The sequence below is a fragment of the Camelus dromedarius genome, chromosome 7 (assembly GCF_036321535.1).
Source record: "Camelus dromedarius isolate mCamDro1 chromosome 7, mCamDro1.pat, whole genome shotgun sequence".
In the NCBI taxonomy this organism is placed as follows: domain Eukaryota; kingdom Metazoa; phylum Chordata; class Mammalia; order Artiodactyla; family Camelidae; genus Camelus; species Camelus dromedarius.
This window is the reverse complement of record NC_087442.1, coordinates 70219325-70245083: the sequence shown is the minus strand read 5'-3', so window position 1 is coordinate 70245083 and position 25759 is coordinate 70219325. Positions and strand designations below refer to the sequence as shown.

Below are 25759 nucleotides of genomic sequence, written 5' to 3'. Positions count from 1 at the left end.
TTTACCCAAAAGAAAATGGGGGCATCAGCAAGTTTATTTCTATTCATGCCCTGATTTCTCAGCCAGAGAAGCAATGTGTCTGCACTTTCAGGACTGGGCTGACTTTTTCAGACATTTTCCCATCTCTGCCCAGCTGCACGTGGCTTATCCTTATAACCAATACCTCCCTGAGGGGCCCCAAAACAGTGGCTCACACTGGGTTTGGCTCTAAAGACCTTTATTCCTTAGAAAAATAAATGGAGCTTCCTCTATTGTTGCATACTTTGCAAAAAAAGCTGAGGGTTTTTTAAATTATAATCAAAACATTTGTTAACCCAAAATAGTCTAGAAAAATTGATAAAAATGAAGTTTTAAGATAGATGTAAATGCTCAATAAGTATTAAATATTGTTATATCCTATATATTATCTAAAGTATCATCTTGTTCTATGGACTTTGTTTCTTCAGGCACTAACATACTGCCTAGTCCATGATTGGCAAAGCTTAAATCATTTTTTTTTAATATAATTAATTAGTATATATATATTATATATACATATATACCTATATATTATGAGGATACACATACACTTGAGATATATGTATGTGCATCTATAGATACAATGTATGTTTATAAATATACATTGAATTATTTTTACTAATAAGGATATATTACCATGAATAACATTTATAACTTAGTTTAATCCATCTGCCAGAATTTTAACCAATGAAATACTAGAATAATAAACCGAGAAATAATTGTATCACAGTCACAATTTTAAAATCATAGCATACAGATGCTGGTGTCTAAATGAGATGGTGTCTAAACTGCATTTCAAATATAAGATGAGTGCATAAAAAGCAAGGTCCTGACACAGAGCCCCACTACCGACCTTAATGAGGGGTTTAATGCTACTCAAATCCACTGCACAGCCTTAGTGGGAAAATGAACAGTCTAACACCATATGCCGATATTGTGCTCAATAATTTCCGAAACATTCACGTATACATCATCACATTTGAACGGCACAACGGAGGGCTCGGTAAGACGGCATGTATAATGTTGAGAAAGCGGAGAGTGAACGTGCCAAGCACTATACCCACTGGCCCCTGGCTAGCACAATAGATGAAGTCAAAACTGACCCTACACACATATTATAAAGCTGGTTAATGGAAACATCAAACAAACTAAGAAAACTAAATAGTGGGAAGACCTACTAAATCTAACTCTAAACAATGAAATATCAAGTATTAATTTGTGGGAAACAAGAGTAGCAATGAGTGTTAAAAGCACATATCAAACATCTATTCAGGGAGGTGAGGGTGCCAACAGTGTCAAGTCCTGAAAGACAATACACAGAGTATTGATTCAACCTACAAATGATTTTGATCCATTCTAGAGACGTGTATGTGTCCAGAATGTTTATAGTAAAAATGTTTTCTTCAAGAAGGTGAATACAGAACCAGCACTGACAGCTCAAAGTGAGCCTCGCCTCTGATTCTACAAGACAGTACACCCTGACAGTGCACACCTCTGTGAAACTCCGTGCTTAATGCCCTGCCTCTAGCTATCCAGCCATATTTATAATCACAACATTAACATTCTAAAAACGTACAATACACATTAACAAATTCATACTCTTCTAACTTAAAATACCCCAAAGTAGAAGGTACCATTACTACATTATCTTATTTTACAAGAAAAAAGAAAAGCTTTCCAAACTGGCTTTTTTTTTTTTCCCTCCATCTGTAAAATCTGTAAAAGCCTAAGGGTTCTCTTTATTTCTTGGGAAGTCTGTCTGGCAAGAATCATTCTATTCATCCATTACATATTTTTCCAAACATGGAGTAAACCCACTGGTGTTGTGCCAGAGAGAAGTACAGACACAGTAATACCAGATAAAATTCTCTCTTTGTAAGAGGCTAGAAGAACACCCTACCCTACACATGAAGTCTAGGACATGTATGAAACCATCTAGAATTTTCACTCCTAAGACCTCAAAGACAAGCTATGTTACATAAATCTTTTTTCCAGTCAGGTAGGTTACACCCAAGTCTTACCACTGCATAGGCTGTGGAGGAATATGTGACATCAGTCTTTGAACATTTTTCTTTAGCTTAAACGTACTGCACTTTATCTCCAGAAAAATGGGCTTATTAGTTCAACCTAAATTTTTTATAAGAGAAAAAAATATCCAGAAGAAAAGCAAGATAGCAGAGTCAGTGTGTGCACAGGGCCAGTAATGTGTACATACTACACATACCCCGTAAAGGATCGTTGGATGTATAACCATACGAAGCATTTCTAACTGAATGTTCAAAGGAACTATTTTTAATGACATCTCACTTAAAGTGAAACTACTGTAATAATTCTGGTATCTGACAACAGTACGATGCACTAGGTCCTGAATGACTGGATGCGACGTCATGACCACCCCACCAAAGCAGCTCAGACATGGTGTATGTGCTCGTGTGCTGGGGCCTCCTTAACAAAATCCCACAACTGGGTAGCTCAGAACAACGGAAGTGGATTGTCTCAGTTCTGAAGGCTAGAAGTCCAACACTGAGGTATCGTCACGGCCGTACTTCCTCTGGAGGCACGAGGGAAGATATGTTCCAGGCCTCTCTCCTAGTTTCTGGTAGGTCCTTGGCTTGTGGCAGCACAGTTCCCATCTTCATGTGACGCTGTCACCATGTGAGTGTCAGGGTCCAAATTTTCCCTTTCTATATGGACATTTGTTATATTGGATCATGGCCCACGCTACTCTAGTATCACCTAACTCCAATTAATTACATCTACAAAGACGCCCATTTTCAAATAAGGTCATATTCTGAGGGAAGGAGGGTTAGAACTTCAACATATCAATTTTGGGAGAATACAAGTCAACCTTTAACAGTGTCCCATGCAGGGACTCAAAAGCTGTCTCACAAGTAATGCATATATTAGAACTGGTCTTCACACTAATCGTCTGCCTAACCTGGTAATTTACAGCTGTTTAAAAAGTTTAAACTGCTACCACAGAATATATTAAAAATATTCCATTCTTCAATGCATTTAAAGGAAAGAGTATATCCAGGATATGAAGAAGCTAGATCAATTATTTCTCAGTCATTGTGTTTTTTGGCATTAATATATCTATAATCCACACATATGTATAGAAGTTTATAAATATTCCCACTATATGTTACATAGACACATTAGTGATGTATCATCTAAATTTCATAAAGATGACACCATACATTGGAATACATGGTAAGGCATTCTGGTGACACAGTCTGAGCACAGAGGACCATATAATTTATTATCTGAACCTAGACACTTCTGAGAGTGAAAGGGCATCAGTAACAATTAGGCTGGGTTCCAGGCAGAAACAAAAAGGGTCCTGATCAAACCCAACATAAAGATAAATGAAGCAAAGAGCTGAGCTGAAATAAAACTACTGGGAGGTATAGGACACTTTTCATCGTATTTGTCTGTAGAAGAGAAAGGGATAGACAGTGATTATTCTGCTCATGTATGAATACTGAATACCTAAAAGGGAGAAAGCATATGGAAATGGACTAGATTTTGCATAGCATAAGCATGCAATATATTCATATTGTTAATAAATGCTATGCATGAGAAAAGTATCAGAGGGTGGACAATATGAAAAGGAGATACTAATCACATAAAAATAGATCTTTCTAGCTTCTGCTAAATTGATCAGAGTATAATAGACCTGAAATACAAAAGTCCCATTTAAGCCTAATCAACTAAAGAGATAAACTATTGTAAGAAGCAGAGAAATTACTTCTTGATTGAACAAAAGAAAAACAGAGTACCTTGGGCCAGAGATTCTGAGTTTGTATTTTCCGTCATCGAATAGCATTCCAACCTAACCAAGGTAGACAGCGATCCCTGAGATTACCACTTCTCATTGAACCACTTTGTGTTGTTGTTCTTTTAAGTGCACTGTCCTAAAAGAACAAACAGCATGTAGCTGTTCTCCATTTACAGAAAAAAAAAGCAGATGAGCAGAAACACCTGGTATTCTTTTCACACTCATCAAGATACTTGTGGTGTGTTGTCAGTTCAGACCAGCTGTATAAAATTTCAAAGTTCCATGTAAGACAGGACACTATATAAATGCACCTACAAATAAAGCTCAGTAGTACCCTGACTTTGTCCCAATAGTGCTCTTATTGTTTTGAGGTCTCTGCAAATGGTTCCCCTGTGAAAAAAATAGAGCAATTTTCAACAAAGAAAAGTCTTCATTTGTTTACCACGCAGCTTTCCTAGGAGAAACAACTACCCTTAGCGAGAGTGTGTGTCCGTGTTAATTACAGTTTGCCCACAGGCCACCCTGGCCACCATCCAGCATTTCTGGTATCTACAAAGCATTTTATGCAGTGAGCTCAAGGACACGAGAGATTGTCTCATTTCCGCTCCAGACCCAACAGGAAAGAGCAGACACCAGTATGCTTCTGCTAAAGACACATTTTACTGCAAAATTTTCCTTCAGGAAATTCAGAGATCTCCAGGAACAGGACAATTTTACCCCTGTACATTTGACTGTATGTTAAATACTTATACTTCCTGCTTCACCAAGCACTAAATTTAACAGCTTAATTTAGAAAATATTTTGAACTAGCTAATTTACCTCTTTTTTAATAGCATACTTATTATCAGGGATTAATGAACAAAACTTACTGATGTGACAAAACATTAGCGCAATGCAAATACCACGTGAGTATTGTGGGAGTGAACCAGATACAGACATCACTGGCAATAGAAACACGTATCATGGGCCAATATATTGTGCAGATTCCACTCCAACAGTGGTCCTCAACCAGAAGTGACTATGCACCCCAGGAGACATCAATGTCTAGAGGCATTTTTTTTTACTGTCATGACTTGGGGAGGCATTGCTGCTGGCCTCTAATGGGTAAAGACTGAGGATGATGCTAAGCATCCTACAGTGCACAGAACAGACCCCAATCACAAAGAAGCATCTGGTCCACAATGCCAACAATGCCAAACTTGAGAAACACAGCCTTAGACTGCGTGGGAAAATCAGTGGTTTTCTTTTATAAATTTCATGTGATAATACTCATTTTTTCTAGGTGCATTTTAATAGACTTTAATAGTTATTTTCAGTCAAGTTTCTCTGATTTGATTTTTCTAACTTGTCAAAATTATAATTATGAATTGTTACCAAATGCTATAAAATTATTACAAAATGCCAAAAAATACTACAAAAATAAAATAAAATAATCTAGCCTTTATCATGCTGTGTCTGAATTTAGGGGGTATCAAGACTGGTAAGAAATACAAATGAGTCAAAACTGAACTGCATATATTAACTGAGGATTCCAAAAACCTCTTAATTCCCAGTTTTTGCCCCATAACCAACTTGTGATTTTGTTTTCTTTATAAGATAAAACTGCTTTTAACCCACATCATGAAGGTCAGAAACAGAACTACTCTGAAAGATAAAAGGATGAGGAAAAGTATTCATCCTAAATGAATATGAAGAGGAAATCTACTTCTCTCTCTCAAAAAAGAATGCTAGAATATCTTCTCTGTGAAAAACTTTAAGGAATAATTGCTTTAAGTGTTTTGAGGTCCTTGTTTCCTTATTTTAAACAATTCTGCAGAGTACATGCCTTTGAACATCTATTTTTTTATGCAAAGCAGATTTTCAAACTTCAGTTTAGAATGACATAAAATAGAAAAGTCAGAACAGAAGAAAAGTATCAGGCCACACTTTCCTCTAACATTGGTGGTATCACTTAATTCTGGAAGTCTATAACTCAGTTACCCCTTACACTTCTTCAAGTGCATGGCCTTCAAAACATCTTTACCTTTTTATCCTAATGGTCTTTCCCTCTTAACCTACCACACTGGTATTCAGTGGCCCCAATTTTATAAAACAGCATTCTTCCTCTAGTATTATAAAACAGAGCATACATCCAGAGAAGTTCTCTCCTGGCTCTGCTCAGCTTCTCATCTATCACCACTTTATTATGTGCCACTGCTAACCATCTAACATGACAACTTTTTAGAATGGTACCAGGAGTTCTGAGGGATCGTATCTGAAGTTAGACAGAAAACCCCAAGAAGTCATTCTCTCAAAACTTCTTCCAGGACTTTATAGCAAGACCCTGGTGAGCAAATTTTCAGAAGCAGTTAGCCCAGATGTTCTTCTTCTGACACAGCGGTTGGCAGTTGCAGTCACAAGTCAAAACAGAACTACAGAAAAATCGTCTTTAACAATACGGTCTGCATTTATACAGTCTACACACTCAGGATTTATCTGTGCTAATATGCTCCCTTTAAAACAACGTCTCTAGAAAGATCCTATTTATCCAATGGTTTAGGAAAAAAAGAGACGCTTTGAAATCTTTTAAATGGGGAGAAGTCTCAAATCGCGGATGGAGCATAAAGCCAAGGAAGAGCTTGTGTACACCCTGTTCTGACAGGAAAGGAGTAAATACAGAGGCAAAGAGATGGGAAAGAGAGATAGATGGACACAAAGCCACATGTTAACACAGTTAGTGACTGTCTCTTCCACCACTAAATATGACACCCATGTCACTTCCAAGGATGCTCACCTGGAGGTAGGGCTGGCTCAGATTTAATCAGATCACATCTGCATATGTCTGCCTTAATTCATCATCTAATTAAAAATTGAGGATTGTCAGGAAAGAGAAAGAATAACTCAGACTTTCATCAGGGCCATCTAAAAAAGAAGAATCTCACAGATAATTTGGAGACAATACTATGCCCTCATAAAAATTCCATGATGTAGCAAAAGTTTTGGTTGCCTTGTTCATATATAGTCTTTACTCCTGTTTTCCATTCCCGTTGTTCCATGTAGCTCTAAGAAAGAGGCCTAACCCCTACCCAAAGCTGCTCATAAAGCAGATAACACTTTATTTTCAGATGTGACATTTATAAGGCAATGAATGACATCTGGTTCTAAATTCTCATGCATACTTTTGGCCAAATTGCAAATAAATTACAATATTCATGTATAGGGGTCATCTCACCAAGATATTTTAAATGATATGCACATAAAATATAATAATAATTAACATTTTATTGCAATAATTAACTATAACGGTTACCAAAGTGTTGGACAATTTCCATTGGTAAAATTTCAGCTGGTTTCTTAGAATCATGACCTTTGTAATGTGCTGAATTGTCCACTCTCTTTCTTGAAGAAATCTTTCATGAAACTACACAGAAACAGCTGTAATTTTTACTACGTAAGATCTGTGAAGTTACACGACAATTTGTCAATAAGGTATCTTTTGTGAACTTTTCCTAAAAATCACTTAGAACTGATAGCTGCTCTAGGAAGTTTAAAAAGAGTTTGTCTAGAGCAGTTAATAGTGGAATTGTTCTTAACCTGACATCCTAACCATTAGCTGGAAGATGCAGCATCTTTATAAAAAGACCCAGTTCAATTCAATTAGTTTTAAGTGACCCACTAAAAAACAGTAAGAACCTTTCAAGAGATTATTATTAAAACACACAACGCTGATTTTTTTAGGAAACTAGTTTGTCTCAACAGCCTGGAAAAACTCTATAAAAGTCCTTGAGACAACTGTTCAGGAATGAGTGTATAGAAACAGCTATAACTCAGAAGGACTGCATAGAAAAGACATAAAATAAAGAGCAGATCATCTTGTTGTGCCAGTCCATTGATCAAACCTAACATGCCTCAGTTTTGTTAGATAAAATCCTGCATGCAACTTAAGAATATCTTTAGCAATGGACTGTCAGAAAAATCTCTAGGTGAACCAATAGACAACAGAAATATTCTTTGTCCAAAAAAAAAAAAAAAATCAAGTCTTTTCCATACATTTCAAAGCACACAGATGCCAAAGCAGAAAATGAACTCTACAAAATGAAAGAGTTCTGCAATTCTCAGTATTACTAGCTGAACATATGAACCAATATAAATGACACACTTATTAAATTAAATTAAAAAAAACTTTTAATTTTCTTTTCCAAGGATCAGATTGATTCTAGATGTGTTTCAATACAGTGAGAATGTTTACACGTTTACACTTTGGCAGATACTCTGAGATCTGAGATACTGGTGGAGATCTGTATATAGCCTCAGTCTCAAAGACCAAGCACACGTTTACAGATAATTTTTTTAAAAAACAAAATGAAAAAAAAATTTTTAAATCTCAACCTGCCCCAGGAATGTGTTAAGATGTTTTCATCTTGATTCTGGGACATAAGATCTTTGTGGAGTAACAATTTTGTATCCATCTGTTTCCTGAATATATCCAAATAATCCCAGAATCCATCAAAAGGGAATAGCTACCTTCCACATGAGCCCTGACTTACTGAAGTGGTCCTGAAAAGAGTGTGCAGTCCTTATCTTTATTGCAGTACCAAAATATTTGCTCTGCCAACAGCAAATGTTTGGACTCATTGCAAATAGTAAATGTTCTGAAGAGAATACATTAAAAGTCAAATAAATTTGCTTGTGAAGAACATAAAATTCTGGTAAGGAACTAAGGCATGCAACAATCAGAAATAGGCAGTTTCTTTCAAGCCAAATTATGATTATTTTGAGGAAAAAGGCCATAACTATCTAACAGCCAAAATAAAAGATAAGCATTAAAGTGGGGCATATCATCTACAAAATTATTTAATGTGAAAAACTTCCAATTTTAGGTTTTTTAACATGTCACTTGAAACCAAAACCAGTCACTTAGTTACTTCAAATAGCCAAGTTAATTAAACTACAGTTACTCAGACTGCACTCTGCAAATCCAGTTCATGGATAGGACAGAAATAGAGGGTGCTTAGATACTTTTATAACAGTTTGCAAACAGTAATGTTATGACTATTGAATCTAATCATTTAAAAACAAAGGTTCCTATCTTTTTAAATTCCATTTTTCAACTGATTTTCACTGTATTCGACCAAAGTAAGTATCTGCAATGAATATGAAATTCATAAAAAAATAAATAAACCCTGTTCCTTTGGCACAGTTAGTGTGGAAAGCACTGAATTAGAGAGACAATTATTCTGGTCAGAATCCCCTGGTGTTAGCAAATCAATTAGTGCTAGAGGTATAACAAGACAAATCCTGAACAAATAAGACAATCAGCATTACTTCCATAATGAAATGAGTAGGTATGCACAGTGCAGAGCAAGGGAGCACCTGTATCCAGGATAGGAGGGGGTCCTTCTTTAAGGTAAACTTACTAAGTACCCAGTCTCAGGTATGGTTAAGAAACATCTCATGATAATATTTTCTTTGAAAAGCAGAAGTCATAGCTATTCACCTAAATCTAGTCACTGTAGAAGAGAAAGCATACATGGATGCTTTCAATTACATATGAACATTTCTGCATTAATACTTAATAATTAGGGCATTCGTTAGAGGATGTGAACATCCCATATAGATATGCACAAACAAAAATTGATGCTGATTAGGATTTTACAGAAGTCCCTAGTTTACATAGGTAGGGAAATGCATAGAATTTCAGGAGAGACCTAAGATTTCATAATGTATAAACCTTAATTTGGAAGTAACTTAATCTTTTACATTTCGAAAGAATTGTCCTATAATTTTTCTACACAATTATTAACAACAGTTGTATAAATTGGCTTAAACCACAGTACAGAGAATTCTTTTCTTTGCAGAGGGTGAAAAGTTCAGCTAACTAATTATGAAAACACTAATAATGAGTAGTTCATGGGCTACTGGAATTTACTTCCCCTACAGGATGGGTCAGAACCAATGTGGCAAAGCACAGTTTGCCTGAGACAAAAATGACAGGTCATCTGACTGGTTTGGAGCATTTCCAAAGCTTGTGAACAGCTGAAATCAAAAGGAATGAGTGTTCCCATTTTCTAGATTTTTATGATGGCTGTCTAATAATAAAACCATAGGAGGAAGAATTCTAAGGTTCCCATGTATCATCCACTCTCATGGAGCAAGGGGGGACCCATGATCACAAAACGATTTCACTCCCATGACTGTTACATTATAGGGCAAAGGGAAGGGACTGTGTAAGATGCCAAATCACTTGATTCTGAGTGAATCAAAAGAAAGATTATCATGATAGTCTAACTTAATTAGTTGAAAATCCTTAAAAGGCAGACTAAGCCCTCTGCTTTTTTTTTTTTAATGAAGGTACTGGGGATTGAACCCAGGACCTGAGCTATACCCCACACCCTCTCCACTGCCCCCAGGCCCCTTCTCTGAATAGAGAGAGCTCCCTGCTGGCCTTGAAGAAATAAACTGTCAGGTTGTGAGAAGACCTTTGAGAGGACCATGTGGAAAGGAAGGAAGTGCATGCTCTCTAAGAGCTGAGAACAAACAGGAAGGGGGAGATAGTCCTACAACCACAAGGACGTGCCAACAACCACAAAAGCTTGAAAGAGGAGGATGCAGTAGCCCGGAAAAGAAATGCAGAACAGTCCCCACCTTACTGCAGCCTTATGAGACCTTGAGCAAAGAAGCCGGCGCAGCCATGGCTGGATTTGTCACCATGGAAACCATGAGAAAAGGAATGTCCGTCGCTTTAAACCACTAAGTTTGTGATAATATATTACACAGCATAGAATACACCAAACTAAAATAAATAAATGAATCTAGATTACTGAACTCTAAACAAGGGATTCATTTTATCCCTCAATCTTCATATAAAACACCTTTATGAAGGTTCTTCAGGCTTGTTTTCATTCACTGTACTTTCAACCAGTGGTCATGGTCAGTCTTCAACCTTTTTTGTATAATCTGATTCATATCTCTCCTGCATAAATACTGAGGATTTAACTGGTTTTCTAACTTCTCTCATTGAGGAATTTCCTTACTAGGAGAACAGCTAATTAATCAAGCACTGGGAAAGGCCACATTTTATCTGATTCTGCACACACAACCATGTTATACACAGTAACACAATTACTGCTGATATTTTAAAGTTATCATTTTCAGGCAATTTGTAACAATTACTAGAAATACCGTCATGTGAGAACATCTAGGGTTTCTTTCACAAAAGCAAAACCTCACATGACAATAGGTCACTAATGTTATTCCTCTGCACACAAGAATGTAAGGTCATTACACTTATATACTTTGGTTGACACTCTGAGATCTGAGATACTGGTGGAGATTTGTATATAGCCTGACTTCATTATGTATTTCTTTATTTCTTAATGAGCCCTTCAATCAGATAAAGGAGTCTGGAATATATACTTTTTATATATATATATATAGTTGAATATATAGTTATTTATATACATATAAATAACTTAATCACTGTGCTGTACACCAGAAGCTTACACACTATAAATCAACTACAATTAAATATATATATATACACACACACATATATGTACATATATATATACACACACAAGTGTATATATATGTGTGTGTATATATATATAAAGGAGTCTAGTACCATACTGTGCTTTAGTGCAACTGGGAATAGCCCAGAGGGTTAAAAAGGGAGGAAAACATCAAACTTTACCATTTTTGCTTTCAGAAAGATTACAAGAGAGAAAACGAAAACGTAGGGGCTGGAGGCAGGACCTCTTCAGAAGCATCCTCACAGACAGTGGAACACTCAGGTATGAAGAAAGATTTAGTTTATATTCAACAGACACATGAGTCCAAGTATGTGAAAACTAAGACCAAGTTTTTAGGAAATGGTTGGGTGGTGAGCAATTATAGAAGTTGCTAAAGCCAGGAATTCTTCCTCACAAGATGTCACCTACATAGGTCCCAAATCTAGTGAGTGGTGGAGACAAACAGGAAGCCAAGTCACCTGACTCCACTCAATTCTCCTGCTTCTAATCAAATTAAATTCATCCAGTGCTTTCTATGTTCATCCTTCACAAGAATTAACATTCTTAATCACACAACAACCTTATGAAGTTTGAGCAATCAGAGAGTTAACTTGTTCAAGTTACCCAGCTAATAACTGGTAGAGCTGACCTTTGAATATACACTACTAACAAACCAGGCAAATTCCAAGAGAGAATTAAGCCCTAATGTTCAAACGCACCCAGAATTAACTTCTTCTCTATGCCTCTAGACTGGTACTAGAGTGATTTTTGAGACAACTGAAAAATAGTCCCTCAAATCATTATCTATTCTGGGGTTCAGATGAAGAAACCTGGTTAGAAAGGCAGCAACCACACCATAAATGATAGCTGTTAGCATGTAACCAACATCTGATATTTTTATACATGGTGTGTACACATACATGTAAAAATTTATATACACTCGTGTGTGTGTGTGTGTGTGTACATATACAGATAGAGAGAGATAATGTGTTTCCTTGCAATTGAGGTGGGGTTACTGAGGAAGCAGAAAAACGAAATTGAAAATCAGATCCAGAGCAGTCTATTGACCTCGGATCCTAGGTCCCTGTGTATATTATAAAAGCAGAACCCCAGGGGCCAATCTACTTCACTTATGAAAAAACAGAAGGGGGAGGGCCAAATCCAAAGCTTGCAACCCTCAAACCGCCCCTCTGTCATGGTCATTTACACCCAGGGACTCAGCTGGCTTTTAGACACCACACAGACAGGTTGTGTCACATCGGATAATTTAAGGAGATGAATGACCTCATCTAATTATCATGCATGGTTTGCTCTGTGATGAGTTGCCATTCCCCTATGTTTATTTATTACCACTGGGTATTAATATAAATTTTCAACAATTACTCACCAGCAGACCTTAACACCATGCATGTATCAACCCCCTGGGAACTGAGCTCCACGTGCACAGTAAAATTTCACCTCATGAAAATTAATTCTGGGTTCTACATTTACATCGACAGGAAAATCAGGTGTTCTGAAAGACGACCAAGCATTCTGCATGTTTAATTTAGAGCAATCTGCACACCCACCCATGGTGCCCACCCTCCTGGGGCTTCACATAGCCCTCTATCTCTCCTCACATTTTCTCAGATGCAAATTCAAGTCAAGTCTAATATAATGTCATGGCAAAGGGTTGGTATTTTTACAGTGACAGACATCACAAGAATTTTACACATTCCTTTCCATGGCAAAAGTCAAAATCACTGCCATAAAAGGGCAGGTTCCCGGCACTTGAAAACTTGCCGTTCGATGTTTATCATCAGGTTGTGCCCACGAGTTGTGGTATTAACGTATCACTTCATCTCATACATCTCTTCCATCCTCGAATCAATTAAAAGGATGCAGCAGAAATTTCATTTCAGTGCTTGATTTCTACCAACAAGAGAAGAGTGTTCGTGAAAGGTTAGTCTCCATTTATACTGTAAGGTAAGGGGAGGGGTTAAATGAGTATAACGGATCATCACTTGGATGAGTCAAACGAAAATTGGCCTTTTCCAGTACACCCTTGGCAGATTTTCTCCTGACTTCTGTGTTGGTTGCTAAAAAGGCAACTGGTCTCGATTTTACTATTGTCTTTGCCCAATTTGTAGGGCAGTCTGGAATCACTGCTATAAACACCATGGATAGACAGACCGCTTTGTTTACTTTCAAAGACTCTGTCTTGAAGCTGAAAACCCACATCTCTGTTTGACAATGCGAGGTTATCAGTGGCAAAGTTACGACTTTTAAAAATAGACTCAACCTCCTGTGGCTCAGTTCTCACACAACAGGTGCTGGCCGAAATGCCAAGACAAAGCACATCAAATCCTCTGTGGTTCTGCTTTCTTCGTGGTCCCTTTTAGGATACAGGGTGCGTCCTTCACCCAGAGACAGACACTTCACTCACTCTAGTCCACTGCATCTCCTTTCTTTTTCTCTTTATGATTAAAAGCTACACAAGATTTAGGAAGAGACACTATTAAGACCTGCTAAGCACTCCTTTCCCCATTACTGTCAGGTTTTTCTCATGGCCCAAATGATGTATTAGCACAATAATCTAGCTCACTAATCCTTAGTCATCAATTCATGATCTCTTGAAGGCAGAAAAATCACACATGGTACAAACAATAGAGCCAAGCTGTTAAGCAGTCCTTCAAAGTTCCTCACGCGTCCTCTCATTTGATCCCCATAAGACAATACCGTGATTCAGGACTAGCTCAATATTCCCTTTGTTCTGCAGATGGAGAAATTGGGATTTAGTATTAATTCAACTCTACACTGACTCCTCTTCTCCCTCGGACTCACTGCTGGAATATGCAGCTGGCCACAAGAACGGGAAGGGTGAGATAACAGATGCTACGACATCAAGGCTCCTACCACAGAAGGGCAGCAAACACTCATGTTAGGGGACTTACGTGAGGGTGGGACAGATTCAAACACATGCAGGGTGTTAATTCACAGTGCCTGGCATACAGGAGCTCAAAAAATGTCAGAAAGCAATATTATAGTAAGTGAAATATAGCTATGAGTAATGATTAGTGTCCAGACATTCTGCAGGTAGAGACATCAAAATTAGCTCAAACTGTGAACACCTATGGAAGAGTAAAAAGAGCAGTCACAAAATGGAAATAAATAGCCCACGCTAACTCTTCATCTCTTGTTACAAACCACAAGGGTGGTTTTTCCACACTGCACCGGTACCAACGAGATGAAGATTGATTCTTAGCTCTTCCGGCATTTGCGATCCTAACCATTCATTCAGTCATCTTGGAGGGTCAGGGAATTACTGTGATGGCAGCTGCCCACGATTTTCAGGAGATCCAAAGTGCCTCTATACACACTGAATGACCATGGACATGCTTTGCAAGAATATTCTGTCAGTGGTTTGTTATTTTATCAAATTCATTACTATTTTTTTTTTACAAGGATCTGTTTCAATTCAAATTTCTGCCCTCTGCTAAAGATTGGAATATGGGGTGGGGGAAGCACCAAGAGAGCAGGGCCATAAACGATTCCTATCTGCCCAAAAATTAGTAAGTGAATTAATACTAAATTGCCAAAAGCAAGAGCTATTCGCTCTTTGTTTCCTTTTCCTCGATACTTCTGTAACACCTTTCTTAACACCATGGGGTGCAGAGTTCCTTCACCCCACCATGGTGCAATTTCAAAATGCACATACAGTTATTAAATCTAATAACATTTCGCAAAACTGTGTGCATCTTCAAGATGATAATCTCTACTTAAAAAATAACTCAAAGAAAAATAAAGACAAAAGAGAATCAAATGTTGCTGTGTCCACAGGGAATAGAGTGATATACTAGAGTCTTGTTACTATCAAGTAAAGAAAACCTCTAGTCTGTACATTTCAAAAACTGAACATTACTAACGTGCATTTATTACATTTCTGAATCACATCATTCCTTCTTGAGAATAGAATATGTAATTTGGAACATTACTCCAAAAACATTTCCAGTAAATTAAAAGTGTACCTATCCTATACTCCCACCATCTGCTTTAATTCTCAAGGCTGTTTCATATTTCAAAAGTTACTTTGTAAGACATTGTTTTTCGTCCTGATCCCTTCCTCATCTGCCTCTATCAGAACACTCAGCCATCAATTATGGCCTCTCTCATCTCTTTCATCTCTCTGCCATTTGGTCTTCTCTCTCTGATATGCTCAAATCTCCCCCCTGGTAACACTTATTTAGTTGTCTCTACAACCTTCCCCCCACCCCCAAGAGCTTTTTTTCTAAGAATTTCCTCCTCCTCTATCCATGGTACTAGCAACTGGTCTGCTGCAATGCAATACCTCCTAGTCAGATGGGACCAGGGTGTGAGAAGTGACCCAAGCTCAGGCAACCAAAATTCTTTTTGGTCACAACTGAATTGTCTCCAGATGGCCATCTGGCCCATATTCAGACTAGCAACACTTCTTCTTTAGGAGGCTATGTTTTGGACTAGGATTTTAGTCTCACACTGAATCAAAGCTTTAGTGGGGAAAATGTAAACCTTGACAGCCATTTAAGAACATGAGCACCAGGAAGCAGATAGTCAGTTTGCAAGGACAGAGAAGAATGAGGAGTCAAAGAAAACCAGAGGCTGGAGCAGAAGATCCTGGTCACAGCTCCACTCCTCTCAGCAGCTGTCAGCACATCTTTCACCTTGACTCCCATGACTGATGACGCACCTCCACTAGCACTGAAAAATATTTCCCGTTTTGGTTCAAGACAGTCCTACGATTTTCAACTACCTGCAATCCTAAATGGCCTTGTAACTATGATTCTTTACAAAAGACAAAAGAACACCAAATCCCTTCCACTGTCTTCCTCTGAACTTTCTCTCTCCCTTTCCTCATATCACCAAGATCCTTTTGAAAGAACAACCTGCATTTGCTGCCTTCATATTCCCACCTGCCACAAGCTCCTCAAGGCACTGAAACCACGCTTGCATCCCACACATTCTACTAAAACTGCTCTCGCATCAGCAACGGCATGGTAACTTCCTTAAAGGGCTCATCTTGTGTGACCTCCCTGCAAATGCAACTGTAAATCAAAACTCTTCTTTTGAAACTCACAATGCTTATATTAAAAGATACTAAATAGATACTTGCTAAAGGAATGGATGGATCTGTTCTCTGGCTTCAAAGACACTGAATGTGACTCCAAATCCTCTTCAGATACATATTTCTAATGGTCATCTACAGACACTGCAAACTCAAAATTGTCCATCAGTGAGCACAATACCTTCACCCCACCACCAACTTGCTATTCCTCCTGTGTTCTCTAGTCTAGGAAGTTCAATATAACATGATGCACCTGTTAAAGAGCTTAGTCATCTCCACTTCTCTCTTCCTGATTCCCTAAATCCCATAACCAATAGCCCCTGAAAATTCACTTCTACATTTTGCTTCATCCCTGCTTTGCTTTCCCACTGCAACTATTCTTTTTACAACTTGGGCATCTCTCACTCTGGGAATGCGGCAATGGTCTACTAACAGCTCTCACTGTCTCTGCTTCAAATGCTGGTCCTTTTCAATCCACCTTCCACATACTATGATTCAAAACTTTACTTTTAAACTTACAAATCTTAGGGTTAAAGCCAAATTTGTTCGAGTATAGAGAGCTGGGCTACCACAAATATCCAAGTGTTGTGCACACTGCCCAACTCCCCTTGGGGTCATGTATAAGATAGCTCTTATATAAGTATTGTGTAACCTCGACTCAAACTCACGATCCAGTCCTACCAACATCTCTTCCCACCCAGGAGTCCTATGCCTAACATGAAACAGCCTGTGAGTTTTTCTTCACCATGCTATGTGTCTCTCCTTGGTCTTGCTTTGTCAGATTCCACTGCTTCACGTCAGCCTGGAGCTGTGAATATCTTCATAGGGGGACTCTCTTCCTCAATCTGGATTCTCAGCATTCAGTTCAATGCACTACATAATTTGCACTGAATAATAATAATTGCATTCATCACTGAATTAAATTACATTTGATGTTAAAAATCTTTGAAGCAGGAGAGTTTAAAAGAGACAGCATAAATTAAAACTATTTTTAAAATGTAAGACATTCTATGTACTTAGAGGTCTAACGAGTCAGGTGTACTATCCAGAAGCCTAGAACCTGCAAGTTATTTCATTTCTTATAATATAATGGAAGAAATTTACTAACAGAATTTCTTTCTGGATTATTAGCATTTGAGCTTTTAATAAAGTGCTATACTAATATTACTTATCCAACGAACCATTTTCCTCGGGTTTTATTAAAAAAAAAAAAGACAGCTTAATTGCTTCTATTTTTTGAGACCTAGACACTTTTATTGTCTTTGATTTCTAAGGTGAATTTCCATATATGAATATTTAGGTCTCAAAAAACAAATATGTAAACAGCATGTCCAGGATAACCAAGCTCCCATGGGAAGTGGGAAAGAAGGAAATAACCAACTGCCACTTTTAGCATCTTTTATGTAATTTCAAACCTCGTAAATCAGCAGGCTCCTTTGTCTACCCTAGAGACATACACATCATTCCTCACAGCATCTTCACAATGCCTCTTGATCAGTTCGTTAAAACAGATTTTCCTAGTGTGCCTAAGCCCATTTATTTCACTGCGCTGTTCTTCCTTTAACCCCCAAAATAACACATCATTAATGTCTAACCATCCCTTTGTATAGCTTGAGAGTACGTATCTTAGAAACCAATTTTACTTGCTCTCTTCCGTTTTCCCCAATTAACCCCGCAGTACGATTGTGGGCAAATGTCAAAAGAAACAACTGTCCAGACCTTTTGACAATTTCAGTAAATGTGTTGATTACATATTACAGACTTATCTAAGCATCAAAATCCCTCAACAACCATCCTAGAGAGAGAAATATAGAGGAGTAAGAGCAAGTCCCCTGAAACAGCGAGTGAAGATTCAAGTGAGAAAGCTCAAAATTGATTTCTGCTCACAGGGAACCTGAGGGGGGGAAAAAAAAAACTTTTCCCTCATTTGATTTGATATTATGTACAAATAACAATAAATTGTGACTAATAGTAAGTGTGTGTGTGTGTGTGTGTGTGTAAGAAAGAGCAAGAAAGAGAAGAATCAGCAATTAATTATTTGAATAAAAGAATACAGGAATTATGTTTCATAATTTGCCAGGAGACTACCATAATAAATTTTTAATAACTCAAGGAAAAGAACTTCAGATAAACAGTACCATTATCCCCAAACCTGAATTTAAAATTTTAAATGGGCAGCACCATTATATTCCACTGTCATCATTCTAGCTTAAGTTATTCTTCCATTTATGATACAGAATTTAGAATGTATCCTACTTTTTTTTAATCCAGCAGAAGCATATGGTTAAAAAAAAATCAGCAGAAGCAAATGTTAAAATAACATTTAGCCAGAAATATTCTACATTCATATTCAAAGAGAACTTTAAATATTGCTTCATGTATAACAGCCTGATTCTGAATTACTGAAATTAACTGTAAAAGTGTGCCTGTTTGTTGAGGCCACAATGTCAATCTTTTCCTTGTTTATAATCTTGTTAGAATCTGTATAAATGGCAAATTTTAAAGGAGAAATGGAATTGCCTATAAGAAAGAGAAATCTCAAAGTTTGTTTTACAAAATTTTAAAATCTGTGCACATTTATCCTTCGTTTCTAAAACATGTCACACGAAATGTTTAATACTTACAAATTTCAAAGTATCCCATATCTAAATGGCAGAAGTAACACTGCTTACTATACAAAGACCTTTTAATAAATGTCCAACACTTCAAGGGCAATACTCTCTTCCTCATATTTGTCTTGTTTAAAAGATGACAAACCTACCTTTGATATCCCATTTCTTCTGTTACTCATCAATTATGTTAATAACTTATGTTATTTAACAAATTACTCTTAAATGTTGGTGTTGTAAAAATACTCTGGACTGAATCCCTATAAATAGGTATGGATTGGCAGAGATTTTAAAGCATGCACATTGTTAATAAACTTACCTTACTGAGGTCATTCTACCCTGTCTAACCACCTGGAGTTTTGTTTTTTTAAATACATGTGTGTGTACACACATACAGACAGACACAGAGGCAGAGATATAAAGCTATGGACAGATAGACACATACAATATTATCTATTTAATACAATACCACAATACGATCAACCAGACAAATTATCTAATTATGCAACGTTAATATACTTTGGACCCTCAAGGAAAGGTGGTAAAGACAGTATTCTTCACAAAGTGCTACCATTTTTATTCAATTGACATTGAGGTCAATCACTTTTTTCCTTCAACTCTGTAAACAGTATGACAATCTTTTCCACGTTTTGTACCCACAAAACATGACCCAGGTGTAAGGTACATGGTTGGCCATCCCAGCACAGTTCCAAGTCTACTGGAAAGAAAATGTGTCAATGGCCTGGGAACAGTTGTGGTACTACGTGCCGACAGTCCATGAAAAGAAGGACTGGCTGCCACAGTGTGACAGTGCCTGCTGCACAATGTAAGCCTTACATAAATGTGGAATAGATGTAATAGAATACAGGTCATTCCCCATGGTAAGCAGCTTACATGCTTTTTAAAATACTAGGACAGATAGCTCCTTTATTACAAATGATGGAAGGCTGTCACTTAAAGAACAATAAAATGTAACTCTGTAGAAATACTGCAACAAATTCTGATTCTTTTCCCCAAATTTCTAAGTATATTCAGTTAGAGTTGATTCTAACCATCCATCTAACACACTGAAGGAAATAAACCAACTGGGCAAAATGCCTAAAATATATTTCATTTTAACCATGTAAATCTCCACTTCAAGGTTATAAACAGTTTAAAGACAGTCTGTGAATTCAGAACAAATTACTTTCTTGGATATTTTCATTTATATTAAAAAATAAAGAGAACAAATTTCTGCGTATGTGTTATATATAACGATACTCTAGAGAAAAATTAATTAAGTAATATAGTTTGTTACGGGCACAATTTTTGTATTATTTTTTAAGATCCTAAATATGTTATTTCTTATGAATATATACTTCTAAACATAAACAATAAATTTGAGTACATAATTTGCGTGTGGTTTTTTTTCTGCAAAAACTTACCATGTATAAACTCAAAAAGGAAGAGCATTTTATGATGGCATTTTTATCAAAGTTGGTGAAATATTGGAAAGGTTACCCAGCAAGGTTTCCTTGAAGAAAGAGTGGTAATGTTTTTATCTATTTTCAAAATGAACTTCCTATAGTTTATCTGATTTTACATGTATTTATTAAATTAAATTTGTGAAAGCCATAGGAAAAAAATAAAAGTACATTCTATTTCCTTTTATAAACTATAGTAAGCTTAGATTCTTACATCTTTTCAAATTTTTTTTTAGATTATATCCATTTCACTCTGCCTAATGCTCACTCAGATGCCAATCCAAACAACTACACATATACTCATGTATAAACATTAATAAATGCAATATCATGTTACTACTCTTCTGGAAAAATATATCTACTGTTGCATTTTGATAAATATTTACTTAAAATATGCAACAGTAGATATAAACCTGTGGAATAATAAATGTTGTCATGTTAAGCTGATGAGAACAAATCCAAGATCTGAGAAAGGGACTTATTAATGTTCACTGTTTTCAGGGTTTAATTTACATTTAATACTTTATCTCATATTTTATCATAAGGCACATTTCCTTCTATATGTATTATGTGAATAGAAACTGCTAAGCCCAGATAAGAATAATTATATCATTTCTAATACATGAAAAAGATATCCACTCCAATGTTAGGGCATAGATATATTTATTTTCTATAGCCTTTAAATATAAATGTGTCTAATAATAGAAAAAAAAGATTTATATCCTAATTAGTTAAAACAAAAGTACTATTCTCTTACGAGATGCTATGTTTATTTCCTGTAGATACCTGTAAATCTTACTAATATATTTATCCCATTATGTAATTTATATTAAAATCCCCATATACCAATGGGCTCTCAGCCAATTATTCTAGACTGATTGGCATTTTGATGTGACTGAGATAAAAGTTTAACAAGAACAGCAGTTATAACTACATGCTTTTTTAAAAACTGAATTTGTAAATAGATTCTAAAATTAGGAGGGACAGATTTAAATTAACATTACAATACTGGCTACCATACATATTATCCTGAGTTTTAAAATAGACGTGCCTTCACGTATGTGCCAAGAAATTATTTCTAGAACAAGCGATAACTCCCTTTTAGAAAACTACAATTTAAACTATCAACATAACATATGCATACTTTAACATTAAAATGATGTATTTTCCACTTACATACAAACCAACATGCATTAGGTGGTTGCTACCATATGGCATATTTATGTTTCACACATTATTGAAACAATCATTTCCCAAAGAAAAACCTAACCTTGCAAAAGAATTTTATCAAAATTGCTTCCTTTGTCTGAAAAAAAAAAACACCAGTTATTTTAGTGTTAACTCTTACAGTTTAACTACTATGTTAAACCAGAGAAAATTAAAGAAAATATTTAGAATGATATATTTGTTTTATTATAATACTTAAGCCCTTAATATGATTGTAAACACTAAACAAACAAAAAATTTAGTACGACTAATTCTAATTCAGGTCCCATTTCAATGAGTGCATAATGAATTTTATACTGTATTAGTGACATATACTTTCTCATCTGATGATAAAAACTTCTTACATTACTTTTCCTGGGAAAAATAAAATGATCAAATACTGAAGAGAATTTACTAATTATTTTCTCAGAAATGTACATATAGAAGTAAAATAATTCACCTTTAGTGATGTTATAATCTTTGTACTGAGTTTTACGAACCTGGAATTTTTCCAAAATACTTGAGATTTATCCTGATGAATACTCCATATGAATTCTTTTCTTGAAAGAAAAAGCAAATGGCACTGCATCTTGGTAAAATTAACGCTGCATTATTTTTAATTTCATAAAGTTTATTCAGAAATTGAAGATGAAATACAAATGTCAACTATCATTTCTCCTCTCCTCAGAAGATGGAGTTACTAACTTTTCAAATAATTAAAGATGCAGAAGCCTTACAAAAATATTGGTATTTCCTATAAGAGACTGACTTAGCCCTACAAAATCTAGTAGTAATCTCTTTTTTACAAAATAACTAATGTTTTGTATTATTTGAAAATACCTTAAATTTTCATTGTTAAAAACATAAATTTCAAGTCCTTTCAAAGAAAAGAAATCGTGGCTTCCTAATTCCTATTTTTGCCCACTATTTATTTTCTTTAGCTTTAGAGAATTTCTGACCATGAAAATTGAGCTATTTTAATTTTAGGAAAGTATTTATTGCAGATGTCTTTCTGAGAATAAGGATTTTTACCATTAATATTTTACCATGGTCTGTTCAGAAATAAAAGATTGTATTTTGTTGTATCTTAAGAAGTCATGGTTTTCCCCAATGGTGTGATGATACATTCCCTCCAAAGGATAGAAATATTGAAAAATTGGCAGTTAAAAACAACACTCTGAAAATGTGTAAACCAGACACGTTGACTCTTTTTTAAAGAGCTTCTTCTTTGACACAAAATGCAAGCGACTCACTTGAGTTCTTGCTTTAGAGGCCATGCTACAAAAAGCCTAAAAAAATTAAGTGTAATTTCTTAATAAGAGAGAATAAATTTGAAGCATCTTTAGTGTAATTCTTTCTTTTTTCATGTTTGAATACATCTGCTTGGAACATCCTGCCAATTAAAGGAAGATCTACAGATGGCATTTACCCTTTTCCTTCATAACAAAAAGGATCTGCAATTATTTTTATGGAAGATTATCTAAAAAGGAACATGACTGTAAATCAATGACAAAAAATATCAGACACTCCCCTTCTCCGGGTTAGAATGTGCTTCCTTTGGATTCTTGCACTGACATCTAAGGTAATAAATACTTTAAGCTGGATCTTAAATAATAGCTGCAGGGTTTCAATTGGTAAAGACTGATAGTTAGTAACCACCAAAAACTCCAGTATTCTGCACTCAGCCAACAAAGGACAGCAAATAATTCCCAACAGCAAAAATACGGGAAGGCTACCTTGGGCTTTGTTTTTGTTATGTAAAATGCATTAAAAGTGACTCATCCACTTACAATTACCTACTCTTAGCAGCTTTAAAGTAGCTTCAAGAACCAAAATAAATGCTTTCCCAGAATGCCTGATAGGCTATTCAGTGCATTTAAAAATATGTATACATTTTTATGTGCCACTGACTTTGATTCTTTTTTCCAGCCTGAGAGAATTATTATTTTCATTCCCTTCCTGCCGTGTGATTCCATAGCTACCTTTAAACACTCTATTTCCAGAACAGCAGCGAGGTTTTTTAAAGTTATTTTAGAAATGTTAAAAATGAGAGAAAATTACAGGAGATTCTGGAAACGCTCAGTCCCTCCCCCAAAGAACAAGTTCTATTCATTCTAAGAACAGGAACCGCGTGTCTGCCGGCACTCAGATGTTTCTAATAGAGGGTGAGGGCGGTTGAATGGCACAGTCCCAACACCTGCGAGCCCCTGGGGTAGACAGCAGCTAGGTGCGAGGAGCGAGCACTCTTCTACTAGAAAGGTTGTCGAGAGCGCCCAGTAATTTGGGATCTAAACGAGTTTGGATACTAGAGCAATTAGCATCCCAGAGGCCAAGTGCGGGAGAAGTCCCCGTTACCTCGGCAAGCCTGCAATTACCGATTTGCAAAATACCGAACCCAAACACAACTTTTTATTGAACTGGGTTTGATGAGAGCGGGTATATAGCTAGAAACTTTTTCCTACAGTACAGCTAAACTCCGTGAGTCCAAGGAATCCTTTCAGAGATGGGCTGAGGAGCCAGGAGACGTCGGTGGACGTTCCTCGGGACAGCCCGGCCCCGCCGAGGCTCCCGAGACGACGGTTCCATGCGCATTCCGGCAGCGAGCCGCGCGCACCTCGCGCTCGGCCTCTCCACATCCAAGCCCGGCTCGCTCCCCACCCCCACGGGCAGAAAAGCCCCGCAACTTGGGAACGGAACCGGTGCCCAGCTTCCACGGCACCTCCCGGGCCGCACTCCCCGCCCTGCCGGCCCGGCCCCGCGACTTACGTGACGGCTGAAGGGAACGGCTCCTCCGACGAGGGGCCGATCAGCAAAGATTGGAAAAGTGTCAGAGTCAAGGCCAGCAGGCAGCCAGCAGCCATCTTCGCGATCGAAGATCAATCTCGCCTCCCACCCCAGCCGGGGGAAGAACCGGTGCTGGAAACCACGGGAGGAGAAGGAGCACGGTCCCTGCGGACCGCGGACGTCTGAGGGCTGGAGCGCCTGGGGCCGGGGCGTGGGTCAGCGAAGGGGGCGACAGGGACGAAGCCCGACGCAGGGGTAGGGGCGGCGGCTGGCGGACCCACTAACGCGCGTCGGCTGCTCCGCGCCGAGGCTGCCTTGCCTCCGCCGCCATCAAGGGCGACTTTGGAAACAGACCTGGGCGAGCCCGCGGGCGCTCGCGCGCTCTCGCTCTCTCTCCGTTTCCTCACTGATTTATTCCCCCGATTGCTTTGGAGAAGGCGGGGGCGGGGGCGGAGGAAGGGTGACGGCACTGGGGAGGGGTTGGGGGTGGCTGCAGGAATAGGGGAATGGCAGGCGGAGAGACTTGTGGCGGAAAGAGGCTCCGTCTGGCTTCTCCGGGCAAGTCAGAGGGAGGTGGCTGGGGGTGGGCAGCGGGAGGGCTGGGCCTCAGAGCAGTCGGGTGGAGACGGGCCCGAGCAGCCCTCCATACAAGGCAGAGAGGAACTCCCAAAGTCGGCGCCGGCTGGCTCCTGCCGCCAGGCGTGCGGAGGGGGAGGGGAGCCGACCACGCGGGGCTCCCGGGGGACAGCCAGCCGCCCAGCGGGTATCCACAGGCTGCAGAAGCTCCAGCCGAGCACTTGGCTTGCGTCTTGGGGCTATTTTTGCGCCGGAAGGCAGTGTTCCCCCCAGCCTTTCCCCAAGCGTAGAATCCACTGCCTGCCTAGGAATCGTGGAGAAGTGATTTGACAACGAGTGTAGGAGGGGTTTGTATTTGCATTTTAAAGCACCACTTTTAACTCACTACCAGGTGGCACCATTTATTTGCCCGGGAGTGCCTGAGGCTAGAGCCTCCAGCGTGGCAGAGTGCCAAAGGTGGCGGCAGCCCCACGCCCGGGAACCTCACCTGGCGAAGACCGAGCTTCAGGGTCCGGGCTGAGGACCTGACGCTGTAAAACCCTAGTCCTGCCGTGCAATAGGACAGGGGTGGAGGGAAGACTCTACATCCAGGGAGCACAGTGCCACAAGAAAGGCTCTGTAACATCCTAGTGAGACTACCTCCAAAAGGTCCCAAACGCCCTGGTCTGGCCATTGGACTACCCTGCCTTGACAAGCTTGCTGCAGGATGAGTTCACTTTGTGTGATGGCATGAAAAGAGTAAGCAGCAGGAA

The 25759-nt window shown here is 38.1% G+C and overlaps 1 protein-coding gene across 6 annotated transcripts in view; it reads right to left on the bottom strand.

Moving 5' to 3' along the window:
* Positions 1–24846, bottom strand: part of CACNA2D1 (calcium voltage-gated channel auxiliary subunit alpha2delta 1) — a 425079-nt gene extending 400233 nt beyond the window's left edge. For all 6 annotated transcript variants that reach the window (XM_064487623.1, XM_064487624.1, XM_064487625.1 and 3 more), the window contains exon 1: positions 24414–24846. In XM_064487623.1, the coding sequence (XP_064343693.1) occupies positions 24414–24508 (95 nt within the window). In that variant the 5' untranslated portion in view covers positions 24509–24846. The remainder of the gene's footprint in view (positions 1–24413) is intronic.
* Between the last annotated feature and the right edge of the window lie 913 nt (positions 24847–25759).